Source organism: Epinephelus lanceolatus, chromosome 15 (assembly GCF_041903045.1).
Source record: "Epinephelus lanceolatus isolate andai-2023 chromosome 15, ASM4190304v1, whole genome shotgun sequence".
Taxonomy (NCBI): domain Eukaryota; kingdom Metazoa; phylum Chordata; class Actinopteri; order Perciformes; family Serranidae; genus Epinephelus; species Epinephelus lanceolatus.
Window position 1 is genome coordinate 33,806,203 of NC_135748.1, and position 16,956 is coordinate 33,823,158.

The window sequence follows — 16,956 nt, forward strand, 5'->3', positions numbered from 1 at the left end:
TGTTTTTACAGCTAACTTCCATGAGTCACAGTAACAAAATTGCCCCTGGATTACAGACTGTTAAACTCTGCATGTGATAGTCTGGTCATATCCAGGTTATGCTGTTTACAACATGCCTCAGGGTTGGCCTGTTCGTGTATAAACACAGGGTTTCCTTTTGTGCTCATATCGTGCACGTGAGGCCCATCTGCTTTATTTAGATTTTCATTGGAAGAGGCTCCATCCTCGTCTTTATCCACTCTCCAGATTAAGAGAGCGCTGTGTTTACAGGGTGACTCCCGCAGAACACACACTGCTTCCATGTTGTCCTAATGTGCGAGGTGGAGCTGATGGGATTACTGTCATTCAGGCAATAGGTCCATTTATCAAAAGACAGGCTGTATTGATCCACCTCATTGCCCCCGGAGTTTGGAAACGCTGCCACAGCTCAGTAGACATAAGCTCAATGAGGTGTCTACAAGCAATAAATGTCTGCTTTTACAAGATGTGTCTCTACTACAGTGTTTTAATCAGTGTGTTACTGTAGACAGCTCCTTCGAATACACATGCTCTTAAATTTTGGCCTGCTCTGTGTGTTTGTTGTTGGGGCTGAAGCAAAACAGCAATTAAAATTAATTTGACCCACATGGGAATGGAGGCCAGTGGTGGCAGCAGTAAATGTTTTGAACTTTTAAAAAAAGGGAAGGTTCAAGTTTGTGCAAAGTGGATTAAATATTTCACAACGCTGCATTTTAGTTCAGCATGCTCCTGCAGCTGACTGGTCACACTGGAAGTCAGAAGTTTGTTTTAATCAGCCTCCAATGCAGAAACACTGTGAAAATGATCAGGCTGCTGGCCTGCTGCTTCCTCTTCTTCTGGGATATTCAACTCAGACTTTAAGAAAGTCTGCAAAACACAGTTTCCCTTTTTTTCATTCGTCAGCTAGCATGATTAAGATAACTTCCTGTCTCGATGGTTATCACTTGACTACACAAGAAAACCCGCTGATACTGAAATGCTGTGGTGAACCACGTTGGTTTACCAAATGAGGAAGTGTTGATGTTTGTCTTTAACTTGCAGGAACACAGAGGAGATTGTCATAACGGCTCAGAGAGCAGCATGTTCAGTATCTGCTTCTGATGTGATATCAGAGTTGAAAAAAGTATTTTGTCCTTCAGTATGAAGAACTAAACTCGAATCTAAATGGATAATAAATATTGCATCTGACACATGGTATGTAGGCAGAGTTAGTGCTGATCTTTGAAAGGACGTAAAGGGCATTGGTTTCATTAACCTAAAAATAAGGCCTTAATTGGTAGTAAAATGTCTTAAATCAGTCTTGCAAAAGTCTTAAAAATGCTGAGAAAGGAATGGTAGGATTTTATGATGTTGCACTGTAAAATCTCAAAATAATTGATAACATTGATTTAAAATAATAATAATGATAATAACAATAACTAGATGCCTGTCAAATTAACTTCATGCAGATCAGGATGGTGGAATCATCATCACTCATATTTTGTTTCTAGCCAGAATACTGAGAGCAGATGATCCACTGTGTGCTAGCTAGCTGTCACTGCACCCTGGACGACATGGGGAGGTGCAAATTCAAAGAAACGAGACCTTTTTCACAGCAGACATTTTGACATGTCATAGTAGGAAAAGCAACATTAACAATGGCTTAGTTCCATTTGGGGGGAGGGGTCGGAGAGATGAGACGAAAGGACATTTATTGAAACATCAGTTTTCAATCGTTGCACCGAAAATTGCGTGACAGTTAGCCGCTTTGTTAGCATGCACATTGCAATAACATTAGCCGTTATAGCTAGAAAAAAAGCTGTTACTTAGAGTTTTCAGGAGATTTGCAAAATGAATTATGTTAGATTACTATATCTCCTAATTCATGGGCTATTTGGGATTTTTGGGGGGAATTTTATAGAAAAACAGAGCATTTGAATATTGATTTAGACATCGATTAGAATGGCAACGTTCGAAGCTTCAAAGCATTCAGGTCAGACCTAAGGCAATGCATGAGAAGCTAGGTGTGCTTTCTGCAAAATGTTTTTCATACTCGGCATGATGGTAATCAAGTCAGTGGAGATTAAGAAACACAAAAACTAGGAAAACCCGTCAACAAACCTCAGGGATTTCCCAGTCCAGTTCTTCCTCATCTCCGACATGCCTGAATGGACAAAAGTAGGTCATGTTTTATGTTACAATAATCATTTAGGTAAAATTGGCCCCAAACGGGCATAAAAAAGGTCTTAAAATCTTGAATCTAACTTTCCTCAAGCTGTAGAAACCCATGTAGCGCTGTTACTAAGACATCTTCATTTTATATAAATATGTAGATAATTTTTTTAAAGTATAAGTGTGATCTAAAATTTGGAAAAATAAAAAAAAAATCCCAATATAATTTCCCCAAGTTAAAATATTCATATTACTTGTTTTCGTCTGACCAACAGTCCAAAACCCAAATATATTCAATTAACTCTCCTCGTTAGGGATGGGAATTGTTAAGATTTAATTGAAACCAGTGCCATTATTGATTCTGCTTATTGGTCCGATTCTTTATCGATTCCGTTATTGATTTCCTATCAATTTTCTGTGTGAAAAAAAGGAGGCCTACACAGGTTTTCAGCGTCAACGCAACTGCTTTATTATCTCCGAGTCTGAACACAGTGTTGATGAAATGAGAGAGTATTTGCCCTCTGTCAAATACATGGTGTTCCTGAAACTTAAGCCCATGTTGATGATGATCATTTTACAGATGTTACAAGCAGCACTGGTATCATTTTTCTTTGTGAAATGAAGCCAAGCTGTGGATCATTGTTTCCAGTAGTGTAGGAACGTGTGTTTGGCGTCATTGTTTTGGAATGAGCAACTGTCGGAAAAACATGCAGGCACTGGTAAAAGAAACTGGGAGGCATACGATTACGACAGATCAGCCAATTTGGAGCCGATTTTCGACTTCAACCCCTCATTGTTTCAGATGATAAGGAATGATTTAATTTGAATAGTGCAAATCTGTTTACGCTAATCACATGACCAAAATATCAAATATCACAATTTTTTTGGATTGTATACCTCAATATGAATATTGTGACAATATTTTAGGGTTGACTGTTGGTACTTTCACAAAATATTTATTTTAATAAATAATCATCAGTCATGTGGATACAATGAACAAGTTGGCTAAGACAAATAAAATAACAGGAAATTACACCACTTTACTGTAATGTAGCCTTTAAAACCAGGTAAAGACAACATTTGCAATATATCAAAACTCCAAGACAATACCTAGTCTCACGTCATAATATCAGTATAATATGAAAATATTGTCCAGTTCTAATGTCAGGGCCTGTTATCTGAACTTTCTGTTTCCCCCACAGCAAGGCATGTTGTTATATTCAAAGTCACAGTTGACTAGTGTGACTCAGCTTCCTGTGCTGCACAATCCTAGAGTCACATTCCTACTAATGAAATAAAGTCATGAAGGGAAACAGGTAGTGTAGTCTAAAGCAGTCTCGGTTGGTGTACATGATCATCATAAAGGTTCTGATCATGAAGCATAGAAGGAAGTACCAAACACACTGCTCTACTTGCTCACCACAGTGATAAAATCTTAGTAATTTCCTGCTACCCTAGAAAGAAGCTTGTCTCAGCAGCACCATTAACCTACATAGCATCAGACTCTGAACACCTGTACATTTACATACAGTGATGAGTTAATGCACACGGAAAATAAGCAGCAGCTGGTTTTAACAATTATAAGAGAAGTGATTGTACTTGATGTCAGCAACATGAATCCACCAACGTGTTACATATTAACATTTTTGCTCTTTAGACTCCTGCATTTTTCTCTTTTATGCATGACCAGAGGCTATGAAGCAGACTTAATGACTCTTCCTCCTCCATTGTGGACCTGTAGAGACATGATATCCATTAATAATTCTGACAAAATGTTGTACAGAACTTGCAGGGCCAGGAGCTAAAACTGGACAGAAAGGTCACGGGTGAATGTGAGTTCAGTTGCCAAACAGCCTCTGACTGGCGCTGGCTTAAAGTCTGAGAGTCTGTGTTTGCCTCCATCCCCGTGCAGGAGTGATGCCCCACAGTTGAGCCTGTCCTGAAACCGTCTCCTGCTACAACCCCACCTTAGTTTGTTTAAGGCACTGAGGGATTGTTTGATCACAGCTTGGTTAATCCTGTTCGGACATAGTCTGCTGTGTCAGCTCAAAGTGGACTCTGATCATGAACACAACTGAGTGTCTTTGGAGCTTGTCTTCAGCATGATCACATTAGGAGTGTGAGAAACAGCTTTTTGTCTTTGTGGCTGATTCGTCTGTCTTGAGATTCTCTCTGTGATTAGATCTCGTGCTGCTTCCTTCTTCTGTGCACAATTGGTGCACATACTATCTGTCTGTGGAAATGATTACAGGCTGGTTGAAAGAGACAAGCTTTTCCTCATTATGCGCCTCATTTCTGTGCTGTTTGTTAAAGTATTTGGAGGTTTTTGTGGGATTCATTACAGTCCTGGTGTCTATAGCGCTCCACTGAGGCCACGGTATTTGCCATACGTGCAGTCGTTTCGCTTCCTCTTTTAGTTCACACACACGGTTCAAATTGAGGCCTGAGACATCTACTTTTGGGTGAGGTGTGCCGCCTGGCTGTTTCTGAATGCACAGATTTAGCAGGCAGGGATTCTGTGACCTGAACTCAGTAGTCCAATAGAGAGAGGTGAGAGTTAAGTTTATCATGCTGCCGTCATACTGTCTGACGCATGTGAATAAATAAGGCAGACGGGGCCCACTGATTTTATTTTTAACTCACTAGTTACCTCTGCCAAGGAGGTTATGTTTTCGGTGCGATACATCTGTTTGTCAGCAGGATTATGGAAAAACTGCTGTCCTGATTTACATGAAACTTGGTGGAAAGGTGACGCATGGGCCAAGGAGGAAGCCATTAAATTTTGCAGCGAATCTGAATCATGAGGCGGGTTTAAGAATAATTTTTACTTTCATTAACATTGCAAGATGAGGCATTTGGCCTTGGCGTAGGTCTGCACTCTCAGAGTACCCTCCTAGTTTTAAATGTTTCATGTTCTTTCCAGTGCCTGCTCAGGAATGCTATTGTGAATGAAAGTGCCAATATTCATTAAGATTTAAAAATGAAGCACTTAAGAAACTTTTGGTTTATTTGTGATGAGGTCATTACAGAACATTTATACATGAAGGAATAAAATGAGGTGATTAAGTCCTGGTGCAGGTAAATAGCAAATAACAGGGTTCTCACAGTCATGAAATTCCTGGAAAAGTTATACAATTAGGAAAAACAGTTTTCAGGTCTGGAAAAGATTTGGAATTAACAGAAGAGAGACAGAAGAATGAAGTAAAGATAATATTTAATACAGAATATGAGTGTACAGATTAACAGATGATTTGTGCTGATTAAGATTTAGCAGAAGTCAGGGAGATATTTTGTGATCAAGGGACATCTGAGCAGCAGCAGGATAAATCCCTCCATAGAGTCCAGACACTGGTGATGGTGGTGGTGGCTGATGACTCTGAGGCTGATGAGGCATATGAGGCTGATGAATCCGTAAAGAGTAGGTGATGATGGCCAGGTTGAGGGTGCCATTGGTTGATTGTGAATCAGCTGATGACTCTATTGACCCACCCAGACAATGACACCTAGAGATAGTGAGTGAGCATGTGAGCAAGGAGTGAATGGCAGGGTGAGAAATAAACTTCTAGCCTGAGCATAAAAATGATTGTCTTCCTGACTGAACTTTCACTAGAGCTTCATTTAAAAATAGTTTAGTGAATATTCACTGTCAGTGTGGTAGATGGCTGATTGATGCTGGTGACAGTTCCTACTGATGGAGAACGTTACCTTGAGTGGGAGGCTGCTGCAGTAACAGTCATACAGTATAGCAGCATCAGACTGTCGTCTCCAATCTCAGCTAAAGCTTAGGTATTATATCAGCCTTGATCAAACAGTTGGTTATTTACAGACAACACTACTTATTTGATTGAATCACCAGGTATGGTGATCCGGACATCTACATATGCACAGATGTTCAGATAATCAGTATCCGGGTCATTGATTCACTCGGGCAGGTGAAGACAGAATGGGCCTGGCAGCAGACTGATCAAACTTAATTTATTAAGGTATTGTGGACACTCAGGTTCAGATAAGGGTGTAAAACAATTATTAGGCACGTCTATGAAACAAAAGTTTGTTTAACAAGAAAGAAACACACACAAACTTCAATCCAAACATGTCAAATTATATTGACATCTGTGTGATCTTTGGGTTTCTGTCCCTGAACAAGGAAGCTGGCAGCAGGAACGTTTAACAAGTGAGTACAGTTTGCAATCAGTAGCAGTTTGGTCATTACCAACTGCCTGGGAAGCACTTGTTTAATAACGTATGGCTTTTTAGGACCTCCCACTTATAAACTACTTAAATAAAGCAATGGAAATTGGGTTAAATATTAGGAAGAATTTTCAAAAATCAATTCGTAAAGTGTGTAGGAACCCTGAAATAGTAAAACCAAGAACAGAAGCACATAATAAAACAGCCGATTAAAAGAATTAATATAATAATCATAAAAAAATATGTGAATATATGTAATGAGTGAGACGAGTGTGATGTAAAGAATAAAAAATGGGAGGTCTAAAAGATAAACTAGGTGATGGAGGGGCCTCATAGTGCAGTTATGTCCTGAAAACAGTCTTATAATAATAATAGTGGCAGCAGTGTTCAGTTAGCAGGATTGATCAGTTTCACAGCGTCAGGGAAGAAGCTGTTCCTCAGCCAGGTGGCCGTGGTCCTGATGCTGTGTAGCCTCCTGCCAGATGGGAGGGGGGCAAACGGTTAATTTGCAGGGTGGGTGGAATCCCTCATGATGCAGGAGGCCTCTTTTATATATATGAAAACACCTACAGTCGGCTGGAACTGATTTTAGAAAGTGATTAGTGTTAATTCAAACATGGATTGTTCAGTGTTAATGTATCAGATAATATACATCCTCACATGTCTGCATGAACTTCAACTGTCCAGTTTTCCTTGACTGAGCTGACTTTTAGCTTCGGCCGTGCGGGCGTGGAGTGCTACTGTCAGCATGAGAGCGGTGCGGCTGTCATCCAGCTCCAGTTCCTGATCAACGAGGTTTGTTGCCTTGTTCCTTGTTTGGTTTTCTCTCCACCTTCTCCTCCTCACCTCTCCTCACCCCTTCACTACACTTCACTGTCCCCTGTCTCCTGCTTTTGTCTGTCCATGTTCTAAATAGTCGTCACTGTAGACACTGGCACGTTATCCTTTAAGATTATGTGCAGCTTCCCCACTTGAAACGGATTGATCCATCCAGCCGAAGGTTTTTAACAGGATTCTGCTTGATGCCCAAACAGCTCTTCCTTTTTTCTCCTTTTGTTTTTGAAGGTTCAGCAGTTTAGTTTAATAGTTAAGTTAAATTGTTCCATTAGTTCTATTAACGCCATTAGTCATTAGCTGAGAAACCTTTAAATAGAAAACACAGAACAGAGAAAATATATATTTACATATATACTGTTACAAAATGCAAATAAATGTAAATTACACCAGAAAATGTACACATTTGTAAATACTGCAAAACCTGTTCAGCCTCAGCTCCTTATTACACTTAATTCATACATTTTTCATCATTAAATGCAAATAAAGCTTTGCATTTTATAATTATAATTATTTTAAGTAATATTTAATTATGCAGTCCTGGTGCTAATTCAGTGTTTTTCCTCTCGTTGTGTGAGCTTTTATCGAACATACTGAGCAAACAGTTATGCTATTTTTGTTACCCACATGCTTCTGTAATGCCCCCATAGTTGTGTGTTCATGATACAACAGCACACACAAGGTGTTCTGTGAATCCTAACAACCCGCCTGTTTCTGACCCTTTCCACAGGGGGCGCTGGTGAGTGCCTTAGCTGATGACAGCATCCACCTGTGGAACCTGAGGCAAAAAATCCCTGCAATCCTGCATTCTCTCAAGTTCAACAGGGAGAGGTACGGTAACTTCTCTCTGCGTCTCTGTTTGCAGTGACGATGCATCTGTTGCTTTGTGAAGTGTGACACTGTCTGGAAACAGTCCTCACAGCTGGCCACATGCTACACTGTGGATAGTTAACAGTGTTGTTGCCCTTATGTTTTAAAAAAACATATTGCATCAGTGTCGTCTTGTTCTGTAAAAGAAAACTTGTATTTCCCTCTCACGCCCAATTCAGACCAATGCAACTAGATGAGATGGTGTATCATCTCTATGCAGCGACTCTGTACTTCTGCTCTGATTTGCAGTTTTTCAGGCTTATTTTGTGGCTGAATATAATTTGTAGCTTCTTAAAATATGAATGAGGATAGTGATAGTGAGATACTGGCTATAGCTGCATTTGTAGTAGTGATGAAACGGTGAAAAACAAACAAAATGAGCATCAGATGGACTGTAATAAATATGTCACACTAATATGAGTAAGCAGCGCCAATTAATCAGTCAATGAGAATGTGTGTGTGAGGGGGCATAAGTGCATACAGCAAGCAGCAGCAGTGGCCCACCTTCCGACAGCGGTACACAAGGACAGAAACAGAGGGCTTGGAGCACCTGCCACCGCAAGAGAACGCACTGTGACTTGACCAGCGGACTTCACTACAAGCTGATTGGTTGATTGGCTGAGTTGCAGGCAACACCATCAGCCAACTTTAGTTGAGCTCAGTCCGGCCAGTTCACACCGCTGCAACTTTTCTCTCCGATGTTCTGAAATGGTTTTGTCTCGTTGCGAATCTTTGGTCTGAACTGGGCTTTAAACCAAACATCCAACATGAATTCATGAGGTCAAAGTTAAATACTGGTGCCTTCCAGCCAGTGAGAACAATATTACTTTTCTGGGAATATAATCTACATGTATGGCTTAAAAATTTTTTTTTTACTCATTAATCCATCGACCATCATTTGAAGGCTATTTTCTTTTCAAAGTTTAAAAGTATAGTGTTTGTCAAGACAACATTCAAACTTGGCTTTGGCCCTCCTTCAGTACTTGTACATCTACGGCAAGCTACAAGTGTGCTTTACATTTGTGGGGATAAAAAGACCGATATTTTATCAAGCTAAGGAAGCTAGCAGCAACAGAGAACAGGCTAATCTTCTCCTACAGTGCTCTCCAGTAAAATTAACAATGAAAGCCAATACAGGATTTAGTCTTGTTTTGGAATGAGCTTTGTCCACTTGGCATTTCGCCTCGCTATATTTGCATTTTTCCAGCGCTGTGTCCGCAATTTTCATGCTGCTACTGTCGGGGCGCTACCTTTATGTTAAGTCTTGACTTCACCTGTGTGCTTTTATCAGCTGAGAGCTATACACGCCCATGAATGTCCTGATCAAAGCAAAAATAGGAAGAAAATACAGGCAGAGGGCAGTCTCTGCAGATTAATACATAACCACACCACAAGAGTGGGTCATAAGTGATGTTTTAAAGGGGTTACTTTTATAGTTTATTAGTCCATACATTTTTTTTAGGAAAATCCTGCATTGTATCCCTTTAAAATTCCAAATTTTAAAGCAGCACTAAAAGATGAATCAACGATTATGATAAGTGCTTTACAAAAAGAAAACAATTACATAAAAAAAGGGTAAATAAAATGTCAGTATACAGACTATTAATACACCAGTATAATCTTGTAGTGTGCTACCTGTCTATCAGAGTTCCCAACTAGCTACCTTATGTATGTGTTTTTCAGGAATTGGTAGAGACCAAAAACAGAGCTAAAACGAGAGTGAATATTGTACTTTTATTCGTCAAGAGGCTGAAAATATGACAGCATGGTGTCGCAGTGGTTAGCGTTATTGCCTCACAGCACTAGGGTTCCTGGTTTGAACCTCAGAATGGGGGAGCACCTCTGTGCAGAGTTTGTATGTTTTCCCTGTGGCAGCGTGGGTTTTCTCCTGGTACTCCAGCTTCCTACCACAGTCCAAAAACATGCAGGTTGACTGGTGACTCTAAATTGCTCATAGGTGTCAATGTGAGTGTGAATGGTTGTCTGTCTCCATGTGTCAGCCCTGTGATAGTCTGGTGACCTGTCCAGGGTGTACCCTGCCTCTCGCCCAGTGTCAGCTGGGATAGGCTCCAGCACACCCTGTGACCCCCAACAGGATAAGCGGTTATGGAAAATGAATGAATGAATGAATGAACGGAGGTAAACAAAAAAAGTATACAGACTAATAATACACCAGTATAAACTTGTTGTGTGCTACCTGTACATCATCAAACAGCACACAGAGTTTGCACCTAGCTGCCCCACATATGTGTTTTTCAGGAGTTGGTAGAGACCAAAAACAGAGCTTTAAAGAGAGTGAATATAGAACTTTATCAGGTGGCTGAAAATATGACTTAAATTGAATGCTTATGATATTCATGTTATTCACCATAACAATTTTGCAAGGTAAATGGTATGTTTTCAGTTTGTGTCTTTGCCTCCATGTGGCCAACAGATTCAGTTAATTAAGCTTTAGTTGATGCTAACATTTAGTAAATGTAGAGAGACAAAGTAAATCATCCAAGTTTCCATGTTCAATCAAAATCTGATGCAGTATCACCTGTGAGATGACATATGATGTATGAGCAGATCAACAGTCAAACACATTTGACAGGGAACATCTGCCCTGTCCATCTGACACCGTAAATGTGGTGTTTGACTGGATGTTTCTTCCTACCAGTTGAGAAAAGACAGCAGTGTTTACTCCGCTGTTCCTCCCCACTGATCTATATATAGTCTGGCTTCATTAGTGTGACACAGAGCAAGGCCTTTGTAATTAAATCTTAGTCACTCTCTACTCCTTCCAGTTGTAGCAGTGTGATTAGGGACAAGGGTGACTCTTTGACGGGATTGAGTCATGAGATAATGAAAAGCCTGATCTCCTCTTGCAGAATCACATACTGCCACCTGCCCTTCCAGAGCAAATGGCTTTACATCGGCACAGAAAGAGGAAACATCCACATTGTCAACGTGGAGTCCTTCACTCTCTCAGGCTACGTCATCATGTGGAACAAAGCCATCGAACTGTGAGTCTCTGTTGCACAACTTGTCTTTTTTTTCTCATTCACTTTCTGTCCATTTGCATATCTTCTTTGTGCACTTGTGTGAGTTGACACTTGACCAGGAAACTCTGAAATGCAGAGGAATGTGCTAGCAGATACAGTGTGTCCTGTTTGCTGAGAATACTGTAGCTCTGATCAGTGTGAGGGCGGAACGGAGGTGGTGATTGTGCCATGCCAGAACTTGCTGTTGAGACTTCTGGAGGTGTTTGCTGCCTGATTTAACGGAACATCTGTGATAGGAAGTGCCCACTTGATAACCCCAGTGCCTTATCCTGTGTCACCCACTCCCCCGTGTAAACACCCACTTTAAGGATCACAGGGATTTTACATCACATCCTGTGTATCGGTTAATGTACTGCATTTCCTGCAGGGTTCAGATGTAACTTGGCAGGCGCCACATGCAGGTAGAATTCAATATTGGTGGAGAAAGTCAATGTTACTCAACACACTGAGTCGAGGGCCTGTCACAATAATTATGATATTGACTTATAGTCCAATATATGGACATGACCTTGATCATTTTGCTGACCTCGATATTGCCTGTGGTGAATACACATATGTTTGTTTACATAGGAAAGTTGCCACCATGTTGCCAGAATTAACAGCAGGGTTCCCCGACCATTATAAAACCTGGGCGCAGCGATTCTCCCTTTTTTTCTCTCTCCACGCCCGGCTACTTGTGTGTGTAGGTAGGGATGGATAACACAACACACACAGCGAAGTTTACCGGTAGCCTGCAACTGTACTTTTGGAGTAGAAGAGGCACAGTCCTGACAGTAGTTAGTTTGCCAACTCTTATAACCTGCCAAAAAGTCAGTTGTTTGTAGTTCTACTCTCCAACAACTTCATCCTCCACTCTGTAAATCCACCAGCAGACTGCCCAGCTCCCAGGCTGTCTGTTCCCTGGCAGCCAAGTGCAACGCATCGTCCAGTGTATGGTGGCAACTACGGTGTTCCTTGAGCGCCAGATCAAATCATGCCATGCCAGTTTGCGTTTGCATTGTTAGTTTTAACATGCTGAGCTGTGCCTGAGATGGACCATGTCTGGAGTCAGGCCAAAAGTCACCAACCCCTGGCAATCCCCCCCTCCTCCCTCTGAAACGAGCGTGTGTTGCAAGACTCAACTTGCATCTGTCTGTGCCGGAGACCAGATAGAAGAGCATTTTGAAAAGTCTGTGCATTCAGCTCTCAGTACTTTTGTAGCTTCTAACTGAATCTCTGTGGTGTGGAGTTTAGTTTCTCTCCTGGACTCTATTTGTACTTCAGATATCTGCTTTACTTTACTGTTTGATGTCCCCTTTCAGCTGTGTTGAGTTGCGTTAAGTTACTGCTGATGAAAACCCAACAATTTCTTGTTTTGCTGCTTCACAATAAAAGTTTTTACACCACAATGTAATGGCGGACTTTTATTGAGAAGAATCTACAGGAAATGAAATATGTTTATCACCGAATTAGGTGATAAACACATTTCATTGCCTGTAGATTCTTCTCAATACCTCACTCTGATTGGCAGTTCACCTCTAGCCTGGTAAGACCATCCTGATGACGTGAGCTCAACCCTCTGTTACGCTCCATGTATCAATCTGGACTCGCTGCCGCCCAAAACACTTTCAGTGGGCGGGAGTACTCACCATGATGGACAAACTCCTTCAGCTAATCACTTTAACAGAATACCAGGGAACAGCGTCTCCATCACCAAATGAGCCAGCTGACAAATCAAGCTGTTGATGCAAATGCAGTGAGAAGAACTGCTAAAAACATCTTTTCCTCCGAGAAACTCTACGAGTGCAAACTCTTGTCCTTGTTTAATTGTTGTTATTGGTTCTATTTCTGCAGTAACTTCACTTATAGCTGTGTTTACTCTACTAGGGAGCGTGGGCTGCCATTACTGATCTGCAAGCTGCGGCCTGCATTTTACATTATCAACTACAACATAGTCCCTGATTGGCTGCTTATATTGTCAACTATGGAGCAGATCTCTCATTGGCCCTGATTTTAATTTCTGGAAAGCGTTTGGGGCGGCAGTGAGTCCAGATTGATACAGAGAACGAAAGAGAATGTCTAGCTCACGTCATCAGGATGGTCTTACCAGGCTAGTTAAGCTCAATACATGAGGAGAGAAACGGAAGTGAGGAAAGTAAACAAATGTCTAATGTCAAGAGGGTGTGAGAAAACAAACAAACAAACTTGTTATGTTAGGTAAAATTATGTTAATAGCCACTGAGCAAAGACCTCAGTGGCACACAGCGAATATCATTTGGTCTTTTAATGTGCTAGCTGGCTAACTAATATCTTGAATCCATCCTGTCGGTCTTCTGGGTTCCCTTTTTGAATGGTGAATACAGACTACCTCCACCTGTTGGTATGGAGAGTTATTTCCTCTTGCAGGTGCAGAATGTACGTACTAGTTGGCTGCTTTGTGTAATCTTTGCGGTGTGTTCAAGTGCAACTTTTTGGCCAAGACACTGGAAATGTGAGGCGACGCATCAGTTGACCTTCATTGCCACTAGTTCTTTGTTGTAGGTTTGGTGTGTCTGGTGGGTCTTTAGTCAAAAGAGGCATCACTTTGTTTTGTTGTTGTATTACGTCTCCAGCTGAGTAATTTTGGACTACTCCTGTAAAGTTAACATAATTTTATAAGTATTGTCTTGTGTATATTAACAGGTGTTAATTATTTAAAAAGAAAAAGGTTGTTTTTTTTGTTTGTTTGTTTTTACCATATTCCAATGTCTGAATATTCTTAAGAATTGAAGTTCACTGCTCTTTGAAAGGGTGTACTTGCATTTTTACACTGCAATATTGTCATTATATCAGTGGCATAAAATGGTTTCAAAATGACAGTAATATTTTTTTTATCACAGTTATTTCTGGGACAATGTATCATCCAGCAGAAGTAGTTTCAGTGACAGACCTACTGGGTAGTAACTTTTAAATGTCTTGGTTATAATAGTATTGATGGGCCTGAGTCTGTGCATGATAAAGCGCTGAAAGTGAATAGTGTGACTATTATTTCAGGAAAAATGAGACACTTAAGCCAGCAGAAGTTGCTCTTTCCAGGTAATTTTTCTAGCGCACCCACAAGTGAGCTAAAGAAAAATTAATTTCAGACAGTGACTGGCAGCTAAAATTGGAAGTAGAGTATAAACGTGTGTGTGTGTGCATGAGGCTGCTGGTGAAATGTGATAAATTGGTGTTCTGGCACTTTCAACTCCCAGATCTAAAACAGCAAAGTATGCCATCAGCTCAGATAAATGTCTCAGAAACAGACAGCGGAGGCGCAGAGAAATGATTTTTGGCTGTGAGACTATGAAAAATGATTAAAGAAAAGAGCTCCTGGCTGCAGTGTGAAATTTAAAACATAATATTCAGTCGTTTCCTTGTTGAAGAGTTGTCCGATATCTGATAGAAATGTCTTTGCGACACACTTCCTGCTTCGTAGTTTGTTGTCTCGGCAAACTTGTGGATTCACAGTCGAGGTCTCCTGCAGTGGCCGGAAACAGGCTGTGTTCTCTGTGATCATAGTTAGAGTTATAGTGGAACATGAGCTCACTTAGGCTTATTATTGTTGCTTTAAAATGGTGTCCACCTCCTCTTCCAGTCCGTTAATCTATGCAGGGGAAATGACATGTACATAATTATTTTTAAGACTGTAAAACATACAGTATACATTAATATATACTGTACTTATTATATATTAAAACAGTCCTTGGTGGTGTATCGTGCGGTGATTACAGACTGGAGTTCATATTCCAGTCCATCCCTCTCCTTTTATTCACTGCTACATCTCTGACTGTATCGACTCATCAGCAGCAATGAGATCATTAGCCACTGGAGCCAGACCACATTCACAGGCAGCAACACTTTCTTTAGGCCAGACCTTCACTTCCTCCATGCCCCTTGCTCTGTTGCCACGGTGATGCTGTCTCCGCACACCATAATCTCTCATAGACCCTCATGTGACCCTGCTCTCTCTCTCTCTGTTTGTCTCCCTCATATGTCATGTCTCTCTCTGGTGCACCGATGCACAGTTTCATCCTATATTCTCGCTGTTTTTCTTCGTGCACGAGCAGAGATTCTGGCTTTTATTCTTTTTTTGTTCACTTTTTGCACGTCTTTCCTAATTGCCTCCCTATCTTTCTCTCCCTCTAAAAGCTACACAGTATGTATCAGACAACATTTATCAGATACATTGTTCTCGTCAAGTGTACATCATGTCAATCTGACACACTTCCTTGTTTTTCTTCTTTCTTAAAACATGCACAGATCCACCAAGACACACCCAGGGCCTGTGGTGCACATCAGTGATAACCCCATGGATGAAGGAAAGGTAACTGACAGTTGACCACCACATAGCCCTGTGGAGCAGAGATAAATGTATACCCTAAAGCCTAAAACAAAACTGCACATTCTTTTGTTATCTGGTGGCGGTGGTACTTTCCTATTTCACCATGGTTAACTGCTCTGCTGCAGACAACTCAACGTCGATACAGCTCGTGCAGCTATAATGGAGAATGATAGCAGAACATTTTCAGCTAATTAAAATGTCAATGGTAAACAGCAAGTTTCAGTGTCAAAATCAAAGAGAAGAGGTTTCCTCCGAGACTAATCGTTTACAGAAAGCTTTCACGATGCTACACAGTGAAAATCATGGCAGAACAGGTGGAGATACTGATTTTGTTTTTTAGAAACAGCTGCCTCAATGGACCAGAATGCATTGCACCTGTTAAGTCTGATAAGTGAGGGATGTGATGCACGCCTACTAGTAATACTTACCTAACTTGACAAATGTTTATGCCTGTATACCTCTTTTATTGAATGCATCAGGTTCATGCTGCTTATTTTAAAGGGACAGTTCACCCCAGAATCACACACATTTTTCCTCATACCTGTAGCGCTGTTTATCAGTCTGGATTGTTTTTGTGTGGAATTATTTTCTTTCTACCAAACTTGCCAGCTGTTTCACTGCGCAGAAGGAAGTGTGCATCTACTCATAGACGAGAGGCTGGTGCTCCTAACAGTGGCGTCTTCCTCAGCTGGACTGTAATGTTAGTTAGCTCAGTGGTGCTAGGTGAGCTAGCAGCAGATGCTTGCCTCCTTTGGCATGGTGAGCACCACGAGCTGAGTGCCATCTTGTTCCATTATATTCAAGAGAAGGCAGACATCTCTACAGTCATTATCTCTAATACTTGGCAACTCACACTGAAACAATCTAGACTGATAAATAGCACTACGGGTAAGAGGGAAACCATGTATTTTTTGGTCTGGGGTTGAACTTTACCTTTAAGGTTTTTGAAAGATTTTTGTTTTTTCTAATGTATTTTGTTGAGCTTCTGCATTTAACCCTTTAAAACCTGAGCCAATTGGCTTGATTTCTTTTAAAAACATAGAGAGAAGGCAATGATAAGATAAGATGAGCAACAAAAAAAGAAATGACCCAAAAACTTAATTAGTAGAAAGATAAAATAAAAAAACCAAGAAAATTAGTTAAAATAAAGAAAGAAAGATACAAACAAATGACCTGGAAAGAGTGCTTTGAAATTATAATAATTCTGTAACATGATTTTAAAATGTATTAATCATTATAATTATAAATCTCCCTAGCTTTTTTTCTCTTTTCTGAATTTTTTAAAAATATTTTCCTAAATTATTTACTTTTTTGCACTTTGTGGGGCATTTCTTATCAAGTTGCTCATTTCCTTTTCCCCCTTGTTTTTGAAAAAAAGAAATCACTCCAACTTTCTCAGGGTTAAAAGGTTTAAATACTTAAAAGGTGAAAGGCGCCTGAAAGCATCACAAGAAAAGTGATGTTGCTCCAGGTTTCAAAGGGTTAATATCACAAAGTGTTAATTAA

The 16,956-nt window shown here is 40.5% G+C and overlaps 1 protein-coding gene across 7 annotated transcripts in view; it reads left to right on the forward strand.

Annotated features, from left to right (window-relative positions):
• stxbp5b (syntaxin binding protein 5b (tomosyn)) overlaps positions 1–16,956 on the forward strand; it is a 51,353-nt gene that overhangs the window by 3,254 nt on the left and 31,143 nt on the right. For all 7 annotated transcript variants that reach the window (XM_078175220.1, XM_033642265.2, XM_078175218.1 and 4 more), the window contains exons 3-6: positions 7,074–7,155; positions 7,925–8,025; positions 10,935–11,069; positions 15,369–15,432. In XM_078175220.1, the coding sequence (XP_078031346.1) occupies positions 7,074–7,155; positions 7,925–8,025; positions 10,935–11,069; positions 15,369–15,432 (382 nt within the window). The remainder of the gene's footprint in view (positions 1–7,073; positions 7,156–7,924; positions 8,026–10,934; positions 11,070–15,368; positions 15,433–16,956) is intronic.